The sequence below is a fragment of the Aythya fuligula genome, chromosome 2 (genome assembly GCF_009819795.1).
Source record: "Aythya fuligula isolate bAytFul2 chromosome 2, bAytFul2.pri, whole genome shotgun sequence".
Taxonomy (NCBI): domain Eukaryota; kingdom Metazoa; phylum Chordata; class Aves; order Anseriformes; family Anatidae; genus Aythya; species Aythya fuligula.
The window spans coordinates 47,690,995-47,717,407 of NC_045560.1; the positions used below are offsets into that span (position 1 = coordinate 47,690,995).

The following is a 26,413-nucleotide window of genomic DNA, read 5'->3' on the forward strand; positions in this document are numbered from 1 at the left end:
CCAACCCAAGACCCAGCCCTAACCCTGACCCTAACCATAACCCTAAAGCTAAACCTAAACCTAACTCTAAAGATTAACGCTAACTCTAATCCAACCCTAACCCCAAATCCAATCTAAGACCTAACTGTAACCCTAAACCTAACCCTAACCCCAAACATATCCTAACACTAACCCTAAGTGAAACTCTAATCCATTCCTAGAGCTAACACTAACCCTGACCGTCAACCTAACCCTAACCGTAACCCTAACTCGAACCCTAACTTGAACCCTTACCCAAACTCTAACTGTACTTCTCACCCTAACTCTAATTGCAATTACAATCCAATCCTAGCCCTAATCCAAACACTAAACGTAATGTGAAACCTAAACCTAACCCTAACTCTAACCCTAACCCTAAATCTAAATGCAACTCTAACCCTAACCCTAATCCAACCTTTACACTAACCCAAACCCTAACCAAAACTCTAATCCAACCCTAGACCTAACCCTAATCCAAATGCTAATCTAACCCTAACCTGAACCCTTACACTAACCCTAACCCTAATCTAACCCTACCCATAACCACTAACCCTAACCTAACCTTAAACTAGACTTAACCCTAACCATAAATCCTAACCTGACCCTAACCCAAATCCCTAACCCTATCTATAACCTTAACCCTAACACTAACTCAACCCTAACTCTATCCTAACCTTAATAAAAGGTCAATATATCCAAGGAGGGTCATTTCTCAATTTTATATGATTCCTTATTCACTTCTAAATCTTAAACAGTTACTGAGGCACTCTTCCTTGCTCCTTTTTTTCCACCTTTGAATTTTCAGTACATTTTTTCAGTCACAGTCAGTGCTTTGCCCAATTTTTCTCAATGTCAGCAGTTCTCTATTCTTTTCTGATTACAATTCTCTTTGCACAATCATCATTTTCTAAATATTAACATAAATAACTTGATTTTTCTTTCAGGGTTGTAACTTTACTGGCCATAGCCTCAATGGGCTTTACCTTCTTGTGGAATGAGTGCCCCCATTAGACTAGGATCCCTAGAGAACATCCTCTTTGGGTCTTCCTGTGCTGAAGGCTGCTCTTTGAACTCCACTATCAGTATTTCATTTCCCTCTTCCTTCCTGACCTGATCTTGAAATAGCAGGTACCATCACTTAGTGATTATTCTTATCCAGATTACTGAAAAAAATCAATAAATAAAATGAAATTTCTTCACAAAAGCAATAATTTTATTGGAAATAACACAGTTGCAAGAAGTTTTAGCATACAGTGTTGCACTATGTATGTTTTGTAATTAAAAACTGCTGTCTAGCTGGAATCACTACAACTGTCTCTGCTTTAAAACTGCTTAACAGAACGTCACAGACACCATTTTAACTTTTCTTACACACCATCTTGTGCTAGGAAACCTCCATGTTTGGCAAACTTATTTTTTGAAAGAGAAAGTGGTAAACAGGCTATACAAAAGTAATCTTTCGGTGTTTTAGTTAATTAATTAATTATGTTTACCATTGTCAACCTCCATTTTAAACAGTGTCTTTTTCCACTTCATTTCAGTTTAACAGGAGGCTGACTTTGAGTTTCGCCATCACCTGCCTCCAATTCATTTACCCCTTCCTGTAATTCATCTTCTATCTCATAGTCTGAGATTGAATCATTGTTATCATCCAAATAATCAGCTTCGGATCTGTCCATTAAGTATTTCTGTGGTGTGATGTCATCATCAGGAGGATTCCTCATTTTTTTCTTTTTCATTTTCTTTTGAATCTTTGACAGCTGCTGCTCCTGTTTTTGTGTCCGGCAAATGCCTTCTGTACCTCTTGACACTTTCAGTCTTTTGTAGTCCATTATCTGCTTATTCAGCAGTTCATGATCAATACCAAAAAGATTAGATCGCATGGGTGAATCAGAAGATTGAGTTGCTGAAGAGAATGGTTCACTGTGAAAAGGAAAAAAAAATGTATTTTCCCCCCTGCATATAATTAAAGGAACAATACAAACTGGGACAACTTGAGGAATCTATAAATAAACTGGAGTTTTCAGTTTGACTTTATTAATGTCCTGTATTCAGCATTGTGCTCCTTATGTTAAGAAGGAAGCAGTACCACTGCACTATGTGTAGACCGGCTGCGTATAATCTTGTCAGCCTTTCAACAGATTCAGGGGTGGGTGGGGGCAAACAACTACATCATTCCAGATTAAAATTTAATTCCAGAGTGAGCACTGGATCTGGGAGCCCCAAGGAAGTTAGACCACTCCTAGCTTTTTCAAGAAGTGAAAAACAGCTGCCTGTGCCTAGTACACATCAGACACACATACCAATGACCATGTAGCACCTTAAGCTAGACAGAACTATTCCCACAAGATACAAACAGAACAAGCTGTTAGGTGCCCTGTGGGGAAGTCTGTCACAAGCAATTTCCACCAAGAAGCAAGTTCTGATTTGCGACTGATAGTCTGAAAAGTCATTTTTACCAACAGACTACAGCACACAAGTGCAAGGCTCTTGGTTTTGAGAGCCTCCAGTTCACGTAATCATTATGCTAGGAGATCATCATCATTGTCCCTCAAGAGCCAAAAATCCCTTGTAGAAGAATGCTAAATTAAGTAACTTTTTGTTGATTTAGAGAGACTGATCACTAAAATGTATGCAGGTATATCTAATGGAAGGTGTCCCTGCCCATGGCGTGGAATTAGATGATCTTTAAGTTCCATTCCAATCCAAAGCATTCTACGATTCTGTGATTCTATGTACAAGTGCAACAATCCAAACTTCTGCCAGTATAAAAGTGGACAAATGGAAGGCGAGCAATCTATTTATATTGGTAAATACAAGGCTTATATTCTCATAAGACTAATAGCAAGAAACAAATATTACTGCCGTGAAGCTTTTTTTTTTTATGTTTAATGATTGCAGACACAGTGAATATCGAATTCTAAGAAGTTCCAAAAATATTTCACTCATAAAAGTTAAGATACTAATACTGGAATAAGTATTAGGTCTGCAAGTAAAAAGGACTTATGACTGTGTTGCCTCAAGTTTAGATGTTAAACACAGCTGAATTTTAGAATTATGTTCTGATATCGCCTTATGTGTTAGTTGCCTCCAAAAGCATATAAAGTATAGTGTTACAAAGGATAATTCAGTCATTTTTCAAGCTTAACAGAGGTCCACTTTTATAAAAAACCCTTTCTATATTTGCAAACCTGCAGCAAGGTACCTATACAGAAGAACCAAAGACAAAATAACCTATAAAAATGTGTCTGTACTAAAATAGGAAAGTAAACTAGAGCATATACAGTAAGAAATATTTTCTCTCAATTTTAATAAATGGGTGTGATATTAGCAAAGCTTAAATGACAAATTAAAACTCCATATTCTACATTGAATTTCTGGGATGATTACTTTTTTATCCTATTTTTTGTTTGTTTGTTTGTTTGTTTTTGTTTTTCTGTTAATAAAAGACCCCTAATTGGCAAGGACTTACATAAAGTCTCTTTTCTACCTTTTATTTCCTTGCATCACGTTGCTGAACTCTGAGATAACAAAAATATATGTATCTAATTAAAATATACTTTGTGTCATGCCAAGCAATACCCTATACAAATAATAAATAATACACAATACAAATAATAAATAAAATTTAAGCTGGTCAACAGTGATGAAAATGGACATCTGCAGCATTTTGATTCAAAAAACTCACCTGGAATCATTTTGAGATAGTACTTTTTCTTCTTCAGGTCCAAAATCAGCAATTGATAATAATTCCTCAACCTGTAAATACACAAAGAAAATAAATATTAAAGGCACTGTACTAAATTTACTTTGTTCATACCTCTACAAAAAACAAACACAAAACATTTTTTTCTACACGTTAGAATACTTAGCAAAACCATTTCAAAATACCCTTTTCCTTCGTTTACTACTGCAAAATATACGTTAGGGTATAATTCTTCACTGGCTGTAAGATGAAATTATATCACATCAGATCTTATGAACTTTTTAGTTTCCAACAGTTCCAGGAAACACTATCCTTCTTGCCTAGGAAGTTTGTGTCAAATAGTATAACTGAGCCATGGGTTACTATTCTTAAAAGTTTTTTTTTGCCTTATGTATATTCTGAACAGCTCGTTAGGGATTGTGTGATAGATGTAATTTTTTTTTTCAGCCTTTCAAATCATTTTTCATAACATCCTTACACCGGGATTTCAGAGACACAGAATGGTTTGGGCTGGAAGGAACCTTAAAGATCATCTAATCACAGCCCCTCTGCCATGGGCAGGGAAACCTTCCGCTAGACCAGGCTGCTCAAAGCCACATCCAACCTGGTCCTAAACACTTTCTGGGAGGGGGCATCCACAACTTCTCTGGGCAACCTGCTCCAGTGCCTCAACACCCTCTAAGTGAATAATTTCTTCCTTATATATAAATATAACATAAATCTCCCCTCTTTTAGTTTAAAGCCATTACTCTTTGTCCTATTGCTACACTCCCTGGCAGAGTCCCTCTCCAGTTTTCTTGTCACCCCGCTTTAGGTACTTGAAGGCCACTATAAGGTGTCCCAAGAGCCTTCTCTTCTCCAGGCTGAACTACACCATCTCCCCTCAGCCTGTTTCTTTTCCATTTCTGTAAGTTTTTGTCCCTAATATAGGGAAGTTTCAAGTTCCCTTTTAACATCTAACCAGTAAATGCTAAAAATCTATTATATTCAGTAATGACAAAATTTTCACAATTAGGTACAGTTTATCTCATTCAAAATTTTTATTCCTACTTTACATTCCTTCCCTTCTAACTCAGGGTTTAATCCTTTTAATTAAAATTGAATAGGATGCTCCTTCTCTCCTGCAATGCCTAAAAATCAGTTTCAGCTACATTATTTCTAGTTATCGAATCTGTAGATTACATACATCTGACGGTCTTCAAAGTATGAAAATATGATCCAAGTGCTTTCTAGTGCCATTCACTGATAGGAGCTACATATGGAGGGTTTTTGCACATCTTGAGTGGTTAACTTTTTGGGTGCCTGTGCTTCAAACAATTTCAAGGTAAGGTGGTGCAAGGGTTTTTCATCTTCAGAAAGAGTAAGTGGTTGTTTAAAGAAGTTTGAGATACAGCGATTAGCAAAACAGGTTCCATAATAACCACCCTGAAAAGTACAGCCTGCAGGAATAGCTATTTGTAGCTCCATCTAGATATGTTAATAACACAGTGATTGTAAAGACAAAGCACTTCCATAATCACAGGTAGGTTGTGTAGAAATTCTTGTGATTAGATGGAGAATATGAATAAACATAAACAGCTTTCAGAAGTGTTCAGTTCATTTTTATTCTTGTGCCAATATAGGTTAAAAAGATCTGCACTGTGGATCAGTACACTGGCATCAGTGTCAGAATTTTTCACCAAAACAAGTTCTAGCCATTTTACTGCATTTCTAGAGAGTATGAAATCTTATTATTTTTTCCAGCTCTGCTAATATGCACCACATGAGCCCATAAGTAACTAAGAGAATTTACATATGATGGTCTCAATAGTAACACATCTAAGAATAAGGCACTTCAGGGCACAGAAATGTGAAAAACATACTCTTTTCAACTAATGTCCTTTAAATTCACATCAACAGCTTGAGGAGCCAATTTTGCACGTAATTTCACTCAATAGTGTCACTCCTCTCTTCTAAAATTCTCACTTCACAGTCCTAGTAACAGTGAATTTCCAAATAACATTATTCTGAAACTATTTCCACACCATGATAGAAAATCAGTATTTGGAGAAACAAGCCGCTGGTATGTAAGGAATTCAGGTAGCTATTGTTTCACATTAGTAGAGTAAATTTAGTGAAGCCTTAGACCACAGCATGAGCTCTGCATCAGCTGAACCTGGTATGCAGTGGTGACTGAGCAACTGTGAATGGCATTGTGTGGGTACTGGGTGGTGCCAATAGGGAAAGGGGGGATGTGTTGGCCAACGGCTGCACCACATCAGAGCCTGCTGAGATAACAGAAGCCACCCTGCTGTGCAGTAACAGAAGCCATCCTGCCCTGCAACAAAGAACCACTATTCTGAAGAAACATAATGTGTATGTGTTGAGAACTGATTGGACTATAGAGGACAAAAACAAAGATTGCACAGGTACAAGAACCCATGGAAAATTTTGAGCAGGGTCCTTCCCTTAAAGGCACCCAGTTTAAGCTGATATCTAAGTACCATTAAATTCTTGCTGTTTTAAGAGTCGACTCTCTGAATGAATCTCAGGTGCCTGGTGAGATCCATTCTACTAGGAGAAACAACAGGATCCCCCAACAAATAATAAAGGCAAGTTAAAAAGAAGGGAGAAAAATGAGTATGAGTGAGCTTAAATCCTCTTATGCAAAGATATGCCTTTCCCCAGAAACGTTATAACAATTCACAAATGGAAAAGGGTTGGGGTAAAAAAAATAAAACTAAAAATCACTGATTAGATTCACTGACATTTTAAAAACACGTAATATTTAAAATATGGAAGACAGCTCCTCAGACCTCATTTTATACATAATCACATATGCCATACCATATATTGGCTAGCATGTATTATTCCTTAAAAATGTAATGTCATTTTTTAGGATTTATTTTTTAGCTTAATTAATTATCTGTCACAAGCTTCTCACTTCAGAAGTTTTAATAGTAGCCTCAAAAAAAGTTAATGAGGCAATGGCTACAAAGGTTCTTTTACATTGTATATAATCATCAATCTTACTAAAGATTCTGTGCTAAAATGCTTTGCTAAAATGCTTTGGAACATGAAGTACAACAAGTATAGATGAAGACCGATCTTTAATGTAACAATTAATATATAGCTCTTGAGCAATCAACTTTCTCAGTATTCCCAAACATTGTGATATCTAGGTCCTACATTTGCATGATATTTGTATGTTGAGTCAAGGATTACAATTACCTTTTTTACAGCCGCAGCTTCTTTGTCTTTTACAAATACTATCGGGGGTACATTTCCTAAAATTTGCTGACTCATCAGGAGATACCTGCAAAAATACAACATTCGCCAGTATGAACAGCACAGCACTTCAAGGAAAGGTAAAACACATTCAGTTAATTCCAACAGTACTACATGTTTAAGGATCCAGATAGCAAAACTTAACAGTCTGTCCAGTATCCATTGTGGTTAGTGCTAAGGCACTAAGTAACATCACTGCAAAATCCCAACTCTGAATGTGTAACATACAAAAACTATTAGCTGCAGATCCCTAAGTAGTGATGGTATTAGATTTGTCTCCTATATGCACAGGCTGGTTCAAGTCTTTCCAATCTTGTTTTGGCTTCCTCATCCCCACTGTAACAGTGAGAACAGTGGTGGGATAGAGCCTTCACAGCATGGCAAGACAATAGCACTACATGGTATCTGCAAGAGGGACTGACTGAGCTTCCTTTGTCTTCTTCCCAGCCAGCAACATTCCTTCTCAAAGTGCAGAAGCTATTGAGAGTAAAGGAGGCCATTGTGATGGAGCAGGAATTACAGGCCTAGGGAAACGGAGGAAAAAGAAATAGACCTACAATTTTGCTTCACTGACACTTTCCCCATGAGGTGAAATCCTGACCCTCCAACAGACTGGTTGGATAGCAGAGGGTTTAGCCATGCACAGAGGGAGACAGAAGTCTCCATGGTGTCCTGCAAACTCATTGGACCGTCCACCAGAAATGAGTGCACGTACCATAATGCGTGGTAACATTTTTTTGTTGCTTGTTTGTTTTGAGTATTGTGAAGGATTTCTGTAAAATCAGTCATCCCTTCTAGAGGTCCAATGTGTCTCTAGTGATCAGAATTGCACAATGAGCCTGTAAGGAGGTAACTGTTGTAATTGCCAATCCTCTTGTGCAGCACCACATTCTGACCTACTGTTAAGTACAGCATATTCAGGCCACCATCACTAGTACAATGAAGTGCTACTTTATCCAAACTCCTCTTTCTGCTCAGTTCAGTCCAACCCTATGAAAGCAGAGAAACCAAGCAAACCAGCTGCACTCCACTAGGAGAATTCACAGCTGCTCTGACACGGCCATCCATCCCTGTGAGGCTCATCACAAGAGATGCTCTGACTCCAAATGTATGAAATAAAAAAGCATTCCTCACAGGTCAGATTTAGACAGTCAGAAATACTCATTTGTTACTATAACACAGCTAGGAATTTATGAAGCAGTCTAACTGTTCATCGCACAGCAGTACCGTATACGTGGAGCACTCTTCTGCAGTAAACTTTCAACATAACTTTCGTTCTCTGTAATAGCAGCAGGATTCCAATACACACGACATGCTGAAAAGTTTGATGCCAGGGACACCTGCAAAAAGACAAACGTGACTTTAAAACTTTGTATCTATATACGCACATATACACTTCATATACAACAAAGCCTCTGGTTCATGAATAAACATGCAGTGACTCAAACTAGGTATCTAAATTCTGAAGAGAAACTGTTCTTGCATCCCTGCTTCTAAGAACCAAAATTACATGGTGCCTTTACAGAGCTATGGTTTACGTTCAGTACCTGAAGATGTTTTTTTTTTTTTTTTTTTAATTTATGCAATTCACTGCCCAGTCTCCATTTTAACTGAAATTAAATGCAGAAGTCTGTCAATACCTCCATGTTACTGACAGTGCTATATTTAGTCAATATGCGGGTACTACCATCTCAAAGGCTGTGGATGGGGTCTATCTAGACTTCAGAAAGGTTTTTGACAGTTTCCCACAGCATTCTCCTCAAGAAACTGGCTGCTCGTGGCTTGGACTGGCGCACGCTTCGTTGGGTTAGAAACTGGCTGGATAGCTGGGACCAAAGAGCCGTGGTGAATGGAGTCAAGTCCAGTTGGAGGCCAGTCACTAGTGCTGTCTCCCAGGGCTCAGTACTGGGGCCCGTTCTCTTCAATATATCGATCTAGATGAGAGGAGCGCACCCTCAGTAAGTTTACAGACACCAAGTTGGGCACGAGTGTTATCTCTTCAAGGGTAGGAAGGCTCTGCAGAGGGATAGGCTGGACCAACAGCCTGAGGCCAGCTGCATGAGGTTCAACAAGGCTAAGTGCTGGGTCCTGCACCTGGGGCAAACAACCCCATGCAATGCTGCAGGCTGGGGAAAGAGTGGCTGGAAGGCTGCTCAACAGAAGGGGACCTTAGGGTATTAGTTAATTGCTTGGTGATCATGAGCCAGCAGTGTGCTCAGGTGGCCAAGAAGGCTAAAGTCATCCTGGCTTGTACCAGAAATAGTGTGGCCAGCAGGACTAGGGAAGTGATTGTCCCTCTGCCCTCGGCTCTGGTAAAGCCAGCCTTGAACACTGTGTTCAGCTTTGGGTCCCTCACTATGAGAAGGGCATTGAGGTGATGGTGTGTGTCCAGAAAACAGCAAAAAAGCTAGCAAGGCATCTAGAAAACAGGTCTTATGAGGAGCATCTGAGGGAACTGGGGTTGTTTAGCCTGTGGAAAAGGAGGCTCAGGGGAGACCTTACCACACTGTACAATTATCTTAAAAGAGGCTATAGCAAGGTGGGGATTGGGCTCTTCTCCCAAGCACCAAGTGACAAGAAGAGGGAAAATGTGCCATAAGCAATCCCTAAAGACCTACAGAGAAATATGGTATGTAGGACAATGCACATACTGATACAAAAAACAAAAACTTTTTAACTTCACCCATGTAATTTTAATCATTTGTTTGAAGACAGAATGAAATCAGCCAACAAAAAGATCCATTTCAATTGTAAATGACAAACATTCTGTCACAGATGCAGCTATGACATATTATTTTTTTTCCACACTTGTAACCGAATAAGCTAAGTCTGTCAAGCTTTTGAGCTTGACATTTGTATCATTTAATTTGAAAAGAACAGCAGACAGTGCAGAAAAAACTACTGACAGTAAACAAGAATGTGGAGAGTGACTTAGTTCCTGAATCACAGTTGTAACATCCTTTTTAAACCTGTGAATTATAACAAAATGAGATACAGTTAGCTCCAAATTCCAATTCTTTTTGAAATCTTGCTTGCCAATGCCATTGTCTTAGTCTTGACTTTTTTTGCTCTAAGCTTATGCCCCATTTAGGTCATAATTAAGCTGGTAAGGTACTCAAGGATGAATCAGCTCTCACACAGCTGCATGAAGACTCCTGGAAAGATACATTTATGTTGGTAAAAATCAGGGCTCTCCTTCTGAAAGGACAATATAAATGGTACATGTACAAATAACAGGAATAAAATCATGACAGCAACACCATTTTTTAGTTGGCCTAAAACGCATTAGCATTATACTGACAGAGGTCTACTAAATGAGGTGCAATAGTGGCAAAACTCTCCTCCCATGAAAGGTGAACTGAGGCTCATTTTGCTGTGCAGCAGCAATGCTGCAAAACTCTTCGTGCACGCATCACTGTACCTGGGGGCTCCAGCACACCACACCAGCCTCAAGTTGTAGTCACAGCAGCTCAACAGGAACTCTAGCTTTTTTCACTTGCCTTGCAGATTTCCAGCTTGAGGTCATAAAGCTCTTGATTAATTTCACCGGTATTCATCATCTCTGACACAGCTTTATGAATAAGATTATTCAAGACTCTACAGCGTATGGTATCTTCTTTCCTAGTTTTTGTATGGTCACCTTTCACAACAGAGGTCAACTTGGTTGGCTCATACATCTTAAATCAAAGAAACAAACAAACAAACAGCTGTTACAAACTTACATTAGGAAATTTTATATAGTTTTGTACCACTAAGTATAGTCTTAGAATGGCATTGTTGCAGCTGTCATGGCTTTGTATAGGTCTTATATATCAGATGTTTTGGTAAAGGGTATTTCTACTCACAAAATCTTTGACCTTCATGTACTACAGTCAAAATTTCTTACTTTACTGTTTTGTAGCTCAATAAATCAGTTTTCTAAAATATAGCTGGTGTTAACTGAAAAACACTGATCGCTTGAAAAGCAAACATAATTTGTTTTCCAGGTAAGTTTCATGCACTCACTTTTTGCAACATGGTTTGCCTGCACAGAGAACTATGAGCACAATTTTAACTAGAAGTTAAAGAACTCCCAGCATATCTAGTAATTAAAGGCATTGAAGGCAGTGGCCTGTCATTCTGTGACTGGTACCACTATCTCCAGACTGCTGATCTGAATTTGCCTCCCACCAATAAGAATTGATAGCAATCCTAATCACTGATACCCCTGGCATGCACACTGTCATTTTCAGTATAGGAAAACTGGAGAAGATTTCCTGGATCCTCAGACCTCGTTCCTTGAAATCATAGGCAACCATATAACAGACACTTCCAAAAGGATCCACAGAACATCTATTCCACATACTCCTACACTTCTTACAGGAGCAGACCACAATGCTGTACTTGACCAAAAAGCAACTTTTTTCCACTTGGCCACTGTTTCATGGTTCTTTTTGCTGCCACAAAGTAGCAATACCACTTACATAATTGTTAGCTTTCTCTCGTAGTGTATCCTCTTATTTATGCTAAGCACAGGTTATATGCATCCAAGACTTGCTGAGAACCTTACTGGGAAATGATCTGGATTAAAACTAAGTGTGTATACGTAAGTATTAACCTGGACCAGTTTTTTGATACAGGCTCAAAACCACGAAGGGAAGTGCTGGGGCTTGTACAGACTTAAAAAATGGCACAAAGGAAGAAATGGTCAAGGGAAGAGCTTGACAAACAGCTTCTCTCACAGCAATCCTAGCATATCACAGTAAAACTGGAGTGCTGGTGTTCACTCATTAAATTCTGCTCTTTCTCCACCAGAAAATGCTTTTCCCAATGTTATAGGCAATGGAGGAATTATAAGCATGTTCTCCCTGGAAGAGGTGCACACAGCGTTTTAAAAGCTTGTACTCACCATTTTAGACCCCAGGGCTGGGCTGTCATACCAAAACTTCTTTCTTTTGGAAAAAGGAAAAGCACACAGCTTTATCAACTCAGAGGAATAACGGGTAGGTACCCTGTTTGAGTTTCCCACATAATATTTATATATTAGGGTGACGTGCAGCGATGCTTCCCGTCCACAGCAGAAGCTACACCAGGAGAGGCAAGGCAGAGCCAAGCGCTAACATCCCCGCACCGTGGGACAACCACAACCGGCCTCACCCTCCCCGGTGCTCCCGCAAGCCCGGGCCGCGGCTCCCCGTCCCCCCGGCCGGCAGCAGCGCAGCCCCGCACCTACTTCTTCTTGTGCAGCATTTTCTTCAGCAGGTTCCTGGAGCCGCAGGCAGGGGCCGAGCTGCGCAGCGGCCTGCAGCAGGGCAGCCCCACCGCGGCCACCGCCGCCCGCCCGCTCCGCCACATGGCCGCCACAGCCGGCCCCGGCCTCTGAGCGCCTGCCCCCGGGGAGGCGAGGCGCCACACGGCCCCGCCTCGCTGAGGAGAACACGGCCTGCTGCTGGGCCGCGCTGTTTGGGCTGGGGGAGGGTTAGTTTTCGTCACAGGAGGCTGGGTTTGGGGTTTTTTGTGGTGGTGGCAGCGAGGGGGCTGCGGGTGCGCCAGGGTCTGGGAGGGGACGCAGACAAAACAGACTGACCGCAGGGATCTTCCGTGCCACATCGCCTCATGCTCAGCAATAAAAGAAAGGAATTTGGGGCGCATTCAGAGTGATGGCATCTCTCTTCCCCAAAAAACTGTAGTACATGGTGAGCTGTGCTTTGCTGAAGTGGCTGAAGACCTGCCTGCTGATGGGAAGAAGTAAATAAACTCCTTGGTTTGCTTTGCTTCCATGCACGGCTTTTGCTTTTACCTACTAAATTGTCTTGATCTCAACCCATGAGTCCTCTCACTTCTACCTTTATGATCCTCTTCCCCATCCTACCTAGGAAAAGTGAGTGAGCGGCTGTGTGGTGCTGAGCTGCCTGCCTGACAGGGGTAAACCACAACAGCAACAAAGGGGTGACACAAGAAAAAATGAACCCAGGGGACAGTTTTGATAGCACTGAAACGTCACTTGGGAATGTGTCTGTGTGACATGGAAAATTCATGGAAAAAAACGGGGAAAATTCAGACTCCTACCCCATAGCCAACCGCAAGCCCTGTGCAGACAATTCATGCACAGGCTCCATTATTTGCATAACTTAGTTATCTTAGAAGTGAAAACAAATGTGGTTGCTACATTGCTATAAGAAGGCTGTACCAGCAAAGGCCTTGCAAATTATTCTCCAAAGAAAGAATAGTTCCATTGCTGCTGGACTTTCAGGAGCAGCTGTTCTAAAATGCTGTCTGCAGTTTGCCGCAGTTTGCTGTAGGTCTTGAGTGGCACCAAAATACGGGGCTACGTAATGACTAAAATGTCCTTTGGTTTAGTGTTATGTTGATCTGCCATTCTAAGAGGATGCAAACAGCATGAATCGTACCAATTTAAGACTAGACTCTTGAGTTTCTCACTGAAATTCATGACAAAATATGGAAGTTTTTCACACAGAATCACTTGTTGTTATTTCAATAAATTAAAACCACTAAACCTATAAATTAAAACCATCTAATTAAAATCATACTTCTACATTTATTCTGTACAACATATATAGGCTAATTACATGAAACATTATCAACTTACTGTTTCCTCACACTAGGATAAACACCATTGATGTTAACATTAAATGCAAGCCACTTTACAGTAATACTTCATAAGGGATAGGATGATTTGTAAGAGCTGCTTGTATGCTTTCAGTCATGTTTTCCATCATAAGGAGGCGTGTCTTTTTGGTGGCACTTCCAATGTGAGGAGTTATTAAAACATTCTCCATTTTTAACAAAGGGTGATCCCTGGGAAAAGAAAAGAAATGCTGAGGTATTCAATCAGAGAGCGTGCTTCTTCAGCACCTGCTGAAGATGCTTAAAATAGTAATTAAAAACTAATTGTATGACTTTAGTGTACTAAGAGTTCAAACTGATACCTGGCTTGCAGCTTTTTATTTAATAAATCTTCCAAATGAGTCAGCATGGATTTTGTTTGGCTGCTACAGAAGGACTGGGGACATCATTTCAGCAGGACTAGTGCACATGCATTATGTACAGGATTATTAACAAGATTATGTAATTTCTCACATGCCCATAAACTTGTATGCAGACACATTAACTTAATTACATGCCCTACCTTGGCAAAGGTTCAGGATATGTCACATCCAGAGCAGCTGCCTTAATAACTTTGTTTTGAAGGGCTTCCACCAAATCATCCTGATCTACAACCAGACCTAGGTTACAGTAAGAAAGATACTCTCATTTTTGTATTCCACACAGTTCTTTCACCATCTTTTTTGGCATGATGGTTAAGCAAATTGTAGAGCTAGTGATGTTCACAAAGCAGAAATAGCAGCAGAGGGTGCTCAACCAGGAGGAGGAAGCTTGGGTACACACATCAGAGTTGGACAATTGGGAATTTTAAAAGGCAGGATGTAGCAGCATAAAGTAAAGTACAGCACCAGGCTTCAGAGTGAGCTTTGTCACCTAGATCTATGTTAGGAAGCACACTGCATTAAGTAGAGAAGAAAATAAAATGCTTAAGTCAGACATTGTATAAATACACACAGGCTTCTGACACTCCAAACTCAGTAACATTTTAGAGACGTACTTACTCATTATGGAAATGCTTAAATATTTTGCTGAGATATGACCATGGGCTAAATAATCTAGTAATCAGAAATTTAATTGAAAATTTCAGAGTAACAGACTCTTTATTGGAGTTGGATTTTCCCAGGTCTTTCGATACAAAAACTTAATAAAACTACATTATGATTCACTGGCAGTTATCTATACTGTACCCTACCTCTGCTGATGTTAATGAGAGTAGCTGTGGGTTTCATTAGCTGTAGTTCCCTCTTCCCAATCAGTTTGTGTGTCTGAGGTGTCAGGTTCACAGCTAGCATCACAAAATCTGACTGCTGGAGCAAATCATCTATCTTCTTACAGTAGATGGCTCCAACAGCATTTTCTTCTTCCTTGTTTCTGGGAGGGGAGGGAAGGGAGGAGGAGAAAATTAAAGTCTAATCGTAAGCAACAAGTTGTAGGAAAAGTTCAAATCAGCATTAGAGGAAATGCTTCTTCATTTTTTCATTAAGAAGCAGCTAGCTAATTACCTGACTGAAATTCAATAAGGAAAAATTTTAAGCTCTGTTTCCCACAATATCAAGTGCACTATACAAACACGTGCAGTACTATACCCATGGGAGGAAAGTAAGAAATGCACATAAATGCAATGAATAAATAATAAAATAAATGCATTTATACCACAGCTTCCGGATGTAGGAATTGGTTCTTTTCCAACCCAAATGCAAAACCGATGTCTGACATGAATTCCCTTCCCTGTGAAAAGTAACTCATCTGAAAATTGCTGAGGAAACAGATGAGGCAGGGCAGGGCAATTTTCAGAAATCTGTGTCACCAGCACTCTGCTTCCTATGAGTATCAGCGCTGTCTCACTGAAACTACCTACTGTAGGATCAGACAGCGTTTTGATCCGTATCAGGATAAATCAGGGTGTGCATTGCCTGGCTCCCGCCAGGTTCCCACAGAAGTAAATGAGGCACGGTATGTGGGAGCAGGCCTTGACAAACAGGTACACAGAAAGGCATGTGTGTTTCATACAGAAGACAGCCAAAGGGCTGGCAAGTCCAGTTCTCGTGGCCAGCTGATTCTAAAAGGATGACTGAGGTATTTCTACCTGCATCCCTGCTACATGTATGTCACAGCAGCTCCCTGGTTTGGTCTCAGCCCAGCCCACTCACCATGAACCTGCCTGATGGCTTGGACTTTTGGATGAACCTGGCCATGGTCTCTGTGCTGGACACCTGGGCCCTGGCCAGAGAGGCCTCTGCCCTGCTGGCCATGTTATCACTTAGGGAGCAGCTCCCCTCGCTGCTTCCTAACATCTACAATATTCAACAGCAATGCAGAGAACACATCATCCTATCCTAACAAGTGGGGCATATGAGATTAATTTGTCAGTGAAAGCTATGAATAATGTTCAAAAGCAGTGACAAAGTAGGCTTTCCATGGAGCTGTAACTGTTTTTACCTCTGTTTCCTGTTGTGGTACAAAATTTTCATTTCAAAGGCTTTGGCTCTCTCAGCCACTTTGTAGCCAATGGTGCCCATTCCAATGATCCCTAGAGTAGCTCCAGAAACCTCAGCCCCCAGCCAGTTGGCAGGGAAATATTCAGTGTCAGGGGAAACCGCCATTTGATAGCCTTAGGGGAAAGAAAAAAAAAAAAAAAAGGAAAATGTCATGTAAAGAATTGTACAGCTCCTGGCATCTGGTTACTTTTTATCATAACACAATGCAGAAACAGAGGAACGATAACATAATGCTATTGTGTTTCTGGACAAGACTCAAAAAATGCTGCACTGGCAACACAATTTCTTACATTGATTCCTTGCTTGGGATATAAGTGTATCCAGACTCTTTTTGGAAGACAGGGAAAGGAAGGCCAAAGCAGCAACCTCACTTTGATGTACAACACCAAACCTACTCATAATCTTTCTTTGTCTGCAGTACAAATTATTGTTCAATTAAAATGCATCTCAGCAATACAGCTTCCTACTCATGGTAGTTTCACCAGCACTAATGTAACTGACAGTGCCACAGATATCACCTATGCTGTAGGCACTGAATAGTGTAATTGATGAAATACATATTGTAGTACCATCAAAAGACTTTCAGCGAAGCCAAAATATGTTTCCCAGCCATCTTACAGAAACACAATAGCTCACAGAGAAAAGAAATACAGTGCACGGTGGACAAATTTCTGGACAGTTTGTTCATCATGACTCAAATTCTTATCAGCTTGGCAAAGACAGGTTTCAGGGTTCCTTGCAAATAACTTTGTTTATTAGAGCTTGAAAAGCAAGACTGCAGTGAACATGTAGAATGAGTAAGTGGCTATGGACTGAAGGAGAAGAAGCCTGAACTTAGGGCCATCTGGAAAATGGAATGTATCTACCTTGATAATATATCTGTTCAGAAATTGAATACACCATGTGCAAGTTCTCATCATCAGCATGACAGATTAACATCTCCGTCTTCGTATTTTTCTGTATTGCTACTATTAAGCTTACCTTCACAGCAGCACACACTTTCTAATTCCATGTTTTGAACAGCCAGCTTTTCTTTAAAAAGGCCGAAAGCATTTCAGTTATTACCTTCCACAAGCCTCCTGGAGGATGCCAGCATCAAAGCCATCCCCAAGTCTGCAGTGTCAGTGGAAACAATAAATGGAGTGTTAGACACTTTCACACCATAGCGGGAGAGGAGGTTCAGGTCCAAATGGTCTATTCCCACTCCAGAGCTTGCAACTATCTTCAAGTTAGGTAGGCTCTGGAGCAATTCTTCATTAATAACTGGTTTGTGATACCACATATAAATAGCTCTGATCTTTTTGCCGAGAATTGTCTTGTTTTCGTTATATTCTTTCATGGTGATGAGACAAAAATGTTCCTTCAGTAATTCAGCATGATCTTCATATACTCCATGCTTCTCTCCTATACAGTCAATTAGCACACAAGGCAGCTTCTGATCCTCCATGCCCTACAAAAACGAGAAACCAAGAGGACATCTCCTTAAGTGAGTCATTATACCTTTTTTAAAAATAGGAATCAACACGCCTTTTCTTACTTGATGATAGAGTTGGCTAAGGACAGTCACTTCCACACGCAGAACTTCTGTGTTCAATTTTTACACAGCCTTGGTAATAAGACAAGAACACATTATTGTTTCTAGCATACCAGCCAGGCTAACACTTGACCAAAAGAGCTACTATATGTTACACCTGCTCAATGTTCAGTCCATTCAGAGGCCAGCATGTTGATAATTTACGAATGTGGCCATAAGAGTTCAAAACTATCTTTTAGCCCCCAAGCTCTGCTTTCAATTTCCATTTATGCAGTCACGTCGATTAAAAAGCATGAATGAGATTATGTCAGGAAAAGCCTTGTTGAATAAAACCACTACAATTTGTTAACTACGGACTCTGGAGTTAGCAATTTACTTTCTCAATGTAAGATTGCCCTTTTCTTCCCCCTCAAATCTCCTTCAGTATCCTGACACCTCTGCTCGGAGGGATGAGCACCCTCCTTCTCCCCCCAGCCCTGCAGCACGCATTTCACGGCTGTTTCAGCAAGCAGGGTGGGCTGAGCCCTGCATGAAGCCCCCTCTGCGGACTCTCGCCGCCTTCCCGAGGAGCCTGCAGGTGGAGCTGAAGACGAGAGCATTCCCGAAGGGCAGCCCGGCGCCTGGCAGGACTCGCCCTAGCCCTGGCCCTGCGGGACGCCCCCAGCCAGGCCGGCTCCCCTCTCACCGGGGGCCGCTCGGCCCCGCTGAGGGAGCGCCGGGCTCGGGGCCGCCCTTCGGGCGCCTGAGGCGGGGCGGCCGCCGCCGGGCCCCGGCGGGCCGGAGCCCCCACAGCGCTCACCTCCGCCTCTCGCCGCCGCCGCTGCCGGGGAGAATCGGGGCTGAGGGGGAAGGAGGAGGAGCAGGAGGAGGTGCTGTCCCCTGGGAGAGGTGTCTGGGAGGAGGTCAGGCTGCCCGTGGCCCCGGCTGCTGCCTTCAGACCGTGTACATATATGTATTTGGTTTTTCAGAAGCGTGCTGCTTTTGTGCTGTTGATACTTTCAGAATAAAGAAGATTTTGCGTTAATGTCATGTTTGCTTTCCTTTCATCCATACCCTCTTTGAGTAGGAGGCATGGTCCTGTTCCTCTGGTGGGTCATAAAGCTATGTGCGCTTGAGTTACCGCTGCGTGAGGAGTCTCTGACCGGCAGACGCCAGTGACAGATCTCATTGCAAGCATGGAGAATACTCCCAGTGCTCCTCTGAGATCTAAGGAGCCAGGATAGGCCAAGAGTGGTCGTTCATGGCAGCTGTCACCCCTGTTACAGGCAGTCCTGTGTCTATCACAGATGAGAAATGCATAAACATTTTCCTGTCATGGTGACTTGCACCATAAATCAGAGGTAATGGAGGCTGCTGAGTACTGCTTCAGTATTTTGTTCACTAAATACATGCTGGAGTGATTCCCCCTAATATAAAGGTGACGAGCAGCCACTCAAGGATGGACCTGACCTGTGTGGTGAGAGCAGCTGAGGAGCCAGAAATCCCTCCTTCTGCCTGGGGCCAGGGGATCTCTTTTCTTTCCAAGCTGAGAAATAACTCACTCGCAAACTTCTGGGCTTACTTGAGCACTGCAACACTCTGAGATGGTCTAATCATATACAATTGTATCTCCTCCAATTCTACCAAACACATTTGGATATGCTGAACAGAGAAGCAATCAAGTTCAACACAAGATCCTCTGTAAAATAACCAAGAAGAGATAAAGGATAATAAAAAAATGTAATAATTATACAAAATTATACAAAGCCATAAACTGTTATCCTGTTGATGACTTTGGAGTACATTTGTTCACATGGATTTCAAGTTTGCACAGTTAGACTTTAAACTAAAAATTCATTAACTAGCAAGACGGAGTTAAAGCGTATTAACTGGATTCCTAGTATAAGCAGGGTTTTTTGATCTTTCAAAAGACAACAACAACAAAAAAGCAATAAACACTTAATGCTTACACATTCCGTGTTCCACATCAACCTCTTACAAGTCTGCTGATGAGGCATAATAGGTGATCTTTTAACTTAGTGCTTATGCAAGGATGCCTGAGATCAAAGGACCATTGTAAAGCAGAAGACACAAGTTTGCTCTAGCTATAAGTCTAGGAAGAAAGTCTACCAAATTTTAGTACTGAAAGTAAAAAAAAAAAAGGGGGGGGGGGGAACATTTCAAAGTGCACTACAATAGTTACCCTTTTATATACCAAATCCACAAATTTGGATCAACAAAATGAAAACACACTTAGCCAAAGAATAACCAAACAATAATAGTCAAAGCGATGTTACTGTTTTTTAAGCAAAAATCCAGGATTTATGCGTCAAATGTTGAGAAAGTGCCTCCATGAGGCACCATGCTGGTAGACATGCCCATAGCCTCTGGGCCCAAGATATGTGTAGTACTTTGGCTTTGTATTGGGGAAACAAGCCTGTGGGGAGCGAAAATTTTGGACAATACAGCAGGTCTAAGAAGGAGTGATGATTCAAGCCACTTCCACACATTCATGGTATGTTACATCTTCAGATAAAAGAATTGAGAGAAACACCGATGTAGTTTTAAAAAGTGATTTTGTGGAGTGGTTTACTGCTCCCCTGGCACACAAGTTCCTTCCTGTTGTTTCCTGCCGCCTACACTTCCCTTTGGCCTGTTATCAGTCCCAGCATCTGGGCTGCCTCCCATTCTTATTCAAAGCACTTTCACAGAAAAGCCAGGAGTGTAGGGGCTGTCTCTGCCAGACCCCTGCCTCCGGGCATCTGGCGGGGCTCACTCAGTGTTTAAGAGAAATAAGCACAGATGACAACGTGGGCAGTGAATCCGGGCAGGTGATGTCCAAAGCTGCAGCCCCAAAAAAACAGTCTGCAGAACTACCACCTGCACCTCTTGGTCAACTATGGCACTTAATTTGTAATAACAGTCTCTCTGATTGCTATTTTCAGGTAATAATCTGAGACAGAAAACAGAGCAGAAAGGTAGAGGAAGAAATTTTCACCATGTCTGATCTGCCTGCAGTACATGCACCAGCTGTGTGGTTCATGCAGCATGGTGCTGCACGCACCACAGCAGAAGCTGGCTCATGTTTTGTACTCAGGCCAGTGAACTGTTCTTAATATTACCTCAGCTGATGTTAATGAGAGTAACTGTGGGTTTCATCAGGTCAATCTCTCCTTTCCCAATCAGCTTGTGTGTCTGAGGTGTCAGACTCACCACCACCATTGCAAAATTTGCCTGTTGGATCAAATCAACTATCTTTTTACAGTAAATGGCACCAACATCCTGCTGTTCCTGCTCTTTCCTGATGGGGAAATAAGAGATCACACTGCAACACCTACAGCCTGATTATCTCATCCATGAAACAAACCGGTGGCAGATTAAAGTGTGTTTAGTGTCAGCTGGCTGTTTAGGCCCTTATTCTGCAAGGTAGCAAGTCCTACTGCAGGGGATGGATTGCACGCTTGCCTCTCAGCCACTGTGGTGCAGGGTCCATTGGCTTATTTTAGTGCCTGTAAGTGGGCTAAGCACTGTGAAGGATGTCAGCACATGGTCTGTTCTCCAGGATCCTCTGTGGGAAAGGCGTACCTCACAGGATGCAGTAATCACTCAAAATAGAGTTGTCAGGTTCACGAGAATTCATCCATGGGACCTCTGAGTGTGCTGCTGGTCCTCATCCTGTTGCCATCATCCAGCAAGCCTGTCATTCGGTGATGAGAGGAATCAGCAAGAAAATGCTTTGGCAATTTATGATGGGCCCTGGCTGCTCCAGGACTTTCATGAAATAAAGCATTCAATGCAAAACATTACCAAAGTAGACAGAGATTTTTAATTTGAACTTTTCACAGTAAAAAATGGTACTTGCCATTTCTGCTGTTCATTGTAAACTTAGCTGCCTGGATTTTGGGAACTAAGGAAGCAATGATAGGAGACTACATGTACAGGATTTTGCTCCTGATTGCAAGAGAATGACTTTGAATTATCTCACCCCTAATCTAGAAATAAAGAAAGAAGTAACATGAAGAAAATAACTTCAGTGTCACTTAGGACCATGTGTCTCCTAACATATCCATTTTGTTGTTTTCTTTTAGTGTCTGAGTCAATAAACAGTGAATAAGCGGGAAAAGAACAGACTGGAATTACCCCAGTTTTGTAGCACTCAGAATGCATCTTGCTTCAGCACACAACATGGAAATGTACTTTAAAATAGGTAGTTTTCTTTTGTTGCACTGTGCACTGATAATTCGTCATTACACTCTTAGATGAATATCAAGGAGCAAAACATATTAAACAGAGGAAGGTATTGAAGACTAGCAGGAAAAAAATAATAATTTGTGCTTTATTTTCTCTTTATGGTTTATAAATTCTGAAAGATCACTTTATAAATTCTCAAGAACTGAAGGAGGGAGTTTTCTAGTATTTTTTTTTCCTATGTGGGTTTGCTCAGTTGTTATAATTTCTGAAGTAACAGTAATTTCAAATATGGCTAGAGATTTCCAGATTTATGGCTAGAGATTTCCATCCTTGTGGTTTGGCTAGAGCTAGCTAGAGCAGCAACACTTCTGCTGCAGTCTATGTACGGCGAAAATCACTCAAAGACAGTGGTACTAGTACTGCAGATTCTCCCTTCAACCAGGGAGGAGTAAAGCTGTCTCAGGGTAAGTCACGATCTATAGCAGTAAATATTTACTCTTCTTCTTGGCTTCACCCAGTCTGGTTGCAGATGTCTTAAGTTGTACATGGGAACCTTTTTCACCTTTATATCAGAGCCCCCTGCCAAATCTCTAACTAAGCTCAGATTCCCAGATGTGCAATTTAAAAGGAGCAAGTAATAAAGAGTGAAATCCAGTTAAATATTTGGCAAAGTTCTTACGGACTTGAAGAGAAACAAGGTTTTCTCAAGATCAGATCAGCAATCATTTAATCAGATTTTCCTAAGTATTCCCTTTCTAATTCTTCAGTCACTCAGAATTTCAGCAAGATCAATCCTGAACTTTGACATATGGGAAAAAAAATAAACAAACAGCAGAGTTATATGTCACTATGGTAAAACATAAGAATAAAAAAGGTATAAGCTTGATTTTCCTTTTTCTGCTCACTTCTCCAGAAAACCATAGAAATTCTAACATTAAAGCTAAATTAACTTCTCAAGTGTTGTTTAATCACTAAATGATGCAAACACAAGACTGTTTTGATGCAACCATTCTTTTCTTTTCTCTTAATCCTGGCCCTATTCTTCCATTCCTTGCTGTGCTGACATAATTCCTTGAAATGGAAGTACAGGCTATCTAAAAGGCAATTTCTGCTGTAATTAGGGTCTTCACCTCTGTGTCCTGTTGTGGCACAAAAATCTTCATTTCAAATGCTTTGGATCTCTGTGCAATCTTACACCCAATGCTGCCTGTGCCAATGATTCCCAGAGTAGCTCCAGTAACTCGAACTCCTAGAAAATAAGCTTCACAGTGAACTTCAGTAAACTTCAAGTACACAAAAACCATTCCAATATGAAAACTGAATGGGGTCCAACACAGAGGAACATGAAAAAATAGTCTATGCTTGAGGTGCTACTACAACACATATGTTTAACATTCACAAACACAGTTTTAAATAGCAATGCTTTTTGTAATCTCCTAGGTTATTCCCTAATATATCATCTTTCCCTGCCATGTGTGTGATGTTCCCCACTTGTTCTCACCATACAACTAAATGCCTTTTGATGTAATCTCCCCTAAAAATCCCTTTAGTGCTTTAGACTCAGAAGAGTATTGACCTGTTCTGCATCAGTACTCAAAACAATTATTGCCAATAACGCTGCAGAGGTTGGAAATGTTACGAGGAGAATAACACCAGATATTGGTCATGCTATTTAGAATAAGAGCAGGTTTCCTGTTCATCTCTGCCACTCTTCTTTGACAGGGAAATGTGACTTCTTTAAAAATCACTTCTCAGTAATTTCCACAGATTATCTGTTAAACCTGCAAAATTGTGTATGGTTACACAAACAGAAAATAAACTTACATGCACAAAGAAACAGAGTTTATTAGCCTGCTACTAAGGTGAAAGGCTTCTGATGTTTCAGTCTTACAATGTTGCCAGCTCTTCTAAAACGTAAGCAAAATATTATGAAAGTGAAAATAATAATAATAATAAAAATATTTCTCTACATATTATATATATATACACATATGCCATATATATGGCATATATATATATATATATGCCACAGGATAAAAACTCAGTCATGCCAGAACAGAGAAATGCTGCCAGGGATAGTTTATGGAGGTGGAAACAAGTCATTAATCTCCCCTTTAATATGTCTCCTTCTTCTGAGGTAGAAAAAGATCTGGGGGAGACACGTATCACTCCTTTGAGTTTCTATGAATCCTGTGGTAGAGGAGGCAAATCAAAGGCAGGTAAATTTAATAGGATAAATCTGAAGGATCCATTCCTGAAGCAGAAGACATTCTAACCAAGCCAAGGATAGGTCTATCAGGGAAAACAGCAATAAAAAAAATGAATAAATAAATAAATAAATGAAACTGGAAAGGATGCTACTAGCAGAAACTGGAGCAGCCTGCCTTGTCAGTCCCTGATGCCTCTTAAATTACTCAATTCCAGCCTCTAAGATCAAGCCCTGTCCACAAATGACAAAGTCATATTTGAGTACACCATGATAAGATTCTGCTCAAGTATTTTCAACCCAGGCTGGTGACCTGTGAAAAATTAACCTCTTTGATTTTATTTATACGTGGTTGAAATATGTGTTTGTGTATAAAGTAACAATTTTGATATATTTATGATATATAAAATATAGGAAGTGCTGGAGTTGCCATCCTTGGAAGTATTTAGTGCATGTGACACTTAGGCATGTGGTTTAGTGGTGGACTTGGTAGTGTGAGGTGATGGTTGGACTTGATCTCATGGGTGTTTTCCAATCTAAATGATTCTGTGATATCAAAATACAAATTATTCTGTTTGCTAACCCAACATGCTTATTTTTTATGTTTGATTGCACTATGAATATCTCCAGATAAACAACTCCATTAAAGTCAAATTAATGGTATGTAAATCTTGTATGATTTCTAGAAGCTACAAAAGAACTGAAATGTTACCTTCTAGCAGTTATGTCTTCTAGCAGATGTCATCAACAAAGCCATCCATGTATCTGCTGTGCTGCTAGAAACAGCACATGGAGCATTAGCTATTTTCACATCAAAACTACCTACAAGTTTCAGATCCAGGTGATCCATTCCTACTCTAAAATTTGCAATCACTTTCAAGTTTGGCAGGCTTTGGTAGAAGTCTTGGTCAATGACTGGTTTGTGCCACCACAATTAGGTTGTGTGGACCTTTTTACTCAAATGCTTTCTGTCTTCAAGAAATTTCTTCACAGTGATGAGGTAGAATTGTGTTTTTTTTTCAGAAACTCCATGTGGCCATGCAAGTATCCCAGGTATTCCACCAATTTCATTTACCAAAAGTCCAGAGAGCACTCCTCCTTCCATAATCTGCACAAAAAAGAAAGACATAGTATCAGAAGAATTGCACATAATTATTTCCAGACATTTTAAAGAATCATCATTTTCTTGTCCTGTTTCATGACAACTGTGACAAGAAATCTTATAAACCACATATTTGAACAGAGAGGTAAATGAGCCAAGAAAAGAAATCACCCCTTTTAGTATACCATCAATTATATGCAACTGAGACAGGGAACAAGATAAAGGATATTGATTCCGTAGGTCTTAGCTAGCACAATTGTATGTTGTATAATTGTATGTAAAAGACTGTATGCATAGATAATAGAACCAGCAAGAACTGGCTTGACTGCTGAAGTCTGTCAAAGAAAGGAAAGGTCAGGAGTTTAGCAGCAAGGAAGACTTCTGGCCTTCATCAAAAGACCACCGGAGTACACTGGAGGACCACCCAAGGACTCCAGTATGCATGCGAATAGAAGCGGGAACCTATGTTAATGAATCTTCGGAGTTGAATATGCAAGAGCCTTACAGGAAATGAGTTGAATATGTATTTGTCCCACTAATATAAGCACACTGCCAGTAACCCTTGGTGTGTGTGTGTTAGGTGGAGCGATGCCTCCCACACCCGGTGCCCTAATGAAGAATACCTGCTTCATAACTAGTTATTGAGTTTTCACTGTGTTACAACAAAGAAGCAAAATGAACAAACCAAAACAAAATAAAAAACAACACCCCAGTATCACATAGTGAAGTCTGAACAAGTTCTGTCCCTTAGGGGCTGTAAAGTTTTATATCACTGTCACCAGGGTCAAAACATGCAATTATTTCTGATTAATTACTGAATTTCAGACCGTAAGTATTCTGGTGTACAAATCTCCTTTCCTACCCTGAGATCATAAATTACTCTGTCTAAATATCTTACGTTGAACCAAATCTTAAAATTCCTGAAAATAAATTCATTTCCTGAAAATAAATTGCATAGATTTGTCATGAACTTTGTGCTACAGGTTAATTTTTAAATGTTTTATTGCAGAGACTTTTGCAGCTTCATGTCCTGAAGAGACACCAGTGACTTCTTAACTGCAGCGCTTTCTCTTGAGGCGATCAGAAATTAACAATATAATAGTTGCTTAAGCAAGCATTTTCAAACAAGGATTTAAGCACTTGAATTATTTTTTTTCCCCCTTCAGGAATCAGAGACCATCTGTTTAAGGGTTAAAGGCAGTCTGGGAATAGACAGCTGTTTAAAAAAAAATAGACCTTTTACAGTCACCATGAATTTTCCATAGCAATTCAGTAAAGAGCTGGCAGTGGGGAGAGGGCAGGGCAG

At 40.6% G+C, this 26,413-nt stretch overlaps 3 protein-coding genes across 4 annotated transcripts; all 3 read right to left on the reverse strand.

Moving 5' to 3' along the window:
• Positions 1-1,206: 1,206 nt before the first annotated feature.
• On the reverse strand, positions 1,207-12,328 carry RBFA (ribosome binding factor A). Its single transcript, XM_032183214.1, has 7 exons — positions 12,204-12,328; positions 11,880-11,922; positions 10,492-10,668; positions 8,219-8,331; positions 6,935-7,019; positions 3,707-3,777; positions 1,207-1,941 (listed from the first exon to the last, which is right to left on the reverse strand). Exons 1-7 carry the CDS (start codon positions 12,323-12,325, stop codon positions 1,551-1,553), a joined length of 1,002 nt encoding a protein of 333 aa, XP_032039105.1. The 5' UTR covers positions 12,326-12,328; the 3' UTR covers positions 1,207-1,550.
• Positions 12,329-13,551: 1,223 nt separating this feature from the next.
• On the reverse strand, positions 13,552-18,450 carry LOC116486310 (probable 2-ketogluconate reductase). 2 transcript variants are annotated; one of them, XM_032182435.1, is made up of 6 exons: positions 18,429-18,450; positions 17,161-17,545; positions 16,037-16,208; positions 14,790-14,968; positions 14,121-14,217; positions 13,552-13,789 (listed from the first exon to the last, which is right to left on the reverse strand). In XM_032182435.1, the coding sequence occupies exons 2-6, from the start codon at positions 17,540-17,542 to the stop codon at positions 13,636-13,638; spliced, it is 984 nt and encodes a 327-aa protein (XP_032038326.1). In that variant the 5' UTR covers positions 17,543-17,545; positions 18,429-18,450; the 3' UTR covers positions 13,552-13,635. The 2 variants fall into 2 exon arrangements, with proteins under 2 accessions (XP_032038326.1, XP_032038325.1); XM_032182434.1 differs by lacking the exon at positions 18,429-18,450 and adding an exon at positions 17,633-17,689.
• Positions 18,451-20,731: 2,281 nt separating this feature from the next.
• On the reverse strand, positions 20,732-25,887 carry LOC116486567 (putative 2-hydroxyacid dehydrogenase SH0752). Its single transcript, XM_032182899.1, is given in 5 exon segments — positions 20,732-20,909; positions 22,930-22,952; positions 22,954-23,082; positions 24,146-24,159; positions 24,726-25,887. Coding segments are annotated over 5 exon segments (774 nt in total). The 5' UTR covers positions 25,156-25,887.
• Positions 25,888-26,413: the final 526 nt, after the last annotated feature.

Bases quoted from the DNA above. Each gene is read 5' to 3' on its own strand.
- RBFA (XM_032183214.1), bottom strand. From the start codon at position 12,325: ATGTGGCGGAGCGGGCGGGCGGCGGTGGCCGCGGTGGGGCTGCCCTGC. The intron at 11,923-12,203 runs GTAGGTGCGGGG...TTTTTCCAAAAG, and splicing joins AAAATGCTGCACAAGAAGAA to AAAGAAGTTTTGGTATGACA. The intron at 7,020-8,218 runs GTACTGCTGTGC...GTATTTTTGCAG, and splicing joins AAGAGTGCTCCACGTATACG to GTATCTCCTGATGAGTCAGC.
- LOC116486310 (XM_032182435.1), bottom strand. From the start codon at position 17,542: ATGGAGGATCAGAAGCTGCCTTGTGTGCTAATTGACTGTATAGGAGAG. The intron at 16,209-17,160 runs GTAATAACTGAA...CTTTCCCCTAAG, and splicing joins CTCCAGGAGGCTTGTGGAAG to GCTATCAAATGGCGGTTTCC. The intron at 14,969-16,036 runs GTAAAAACAGTT...CTCCCCTCCCAG, and splicing joins TACCACAACAGGAAACAGAG to AAACAAGGAAGAAGAAAATG.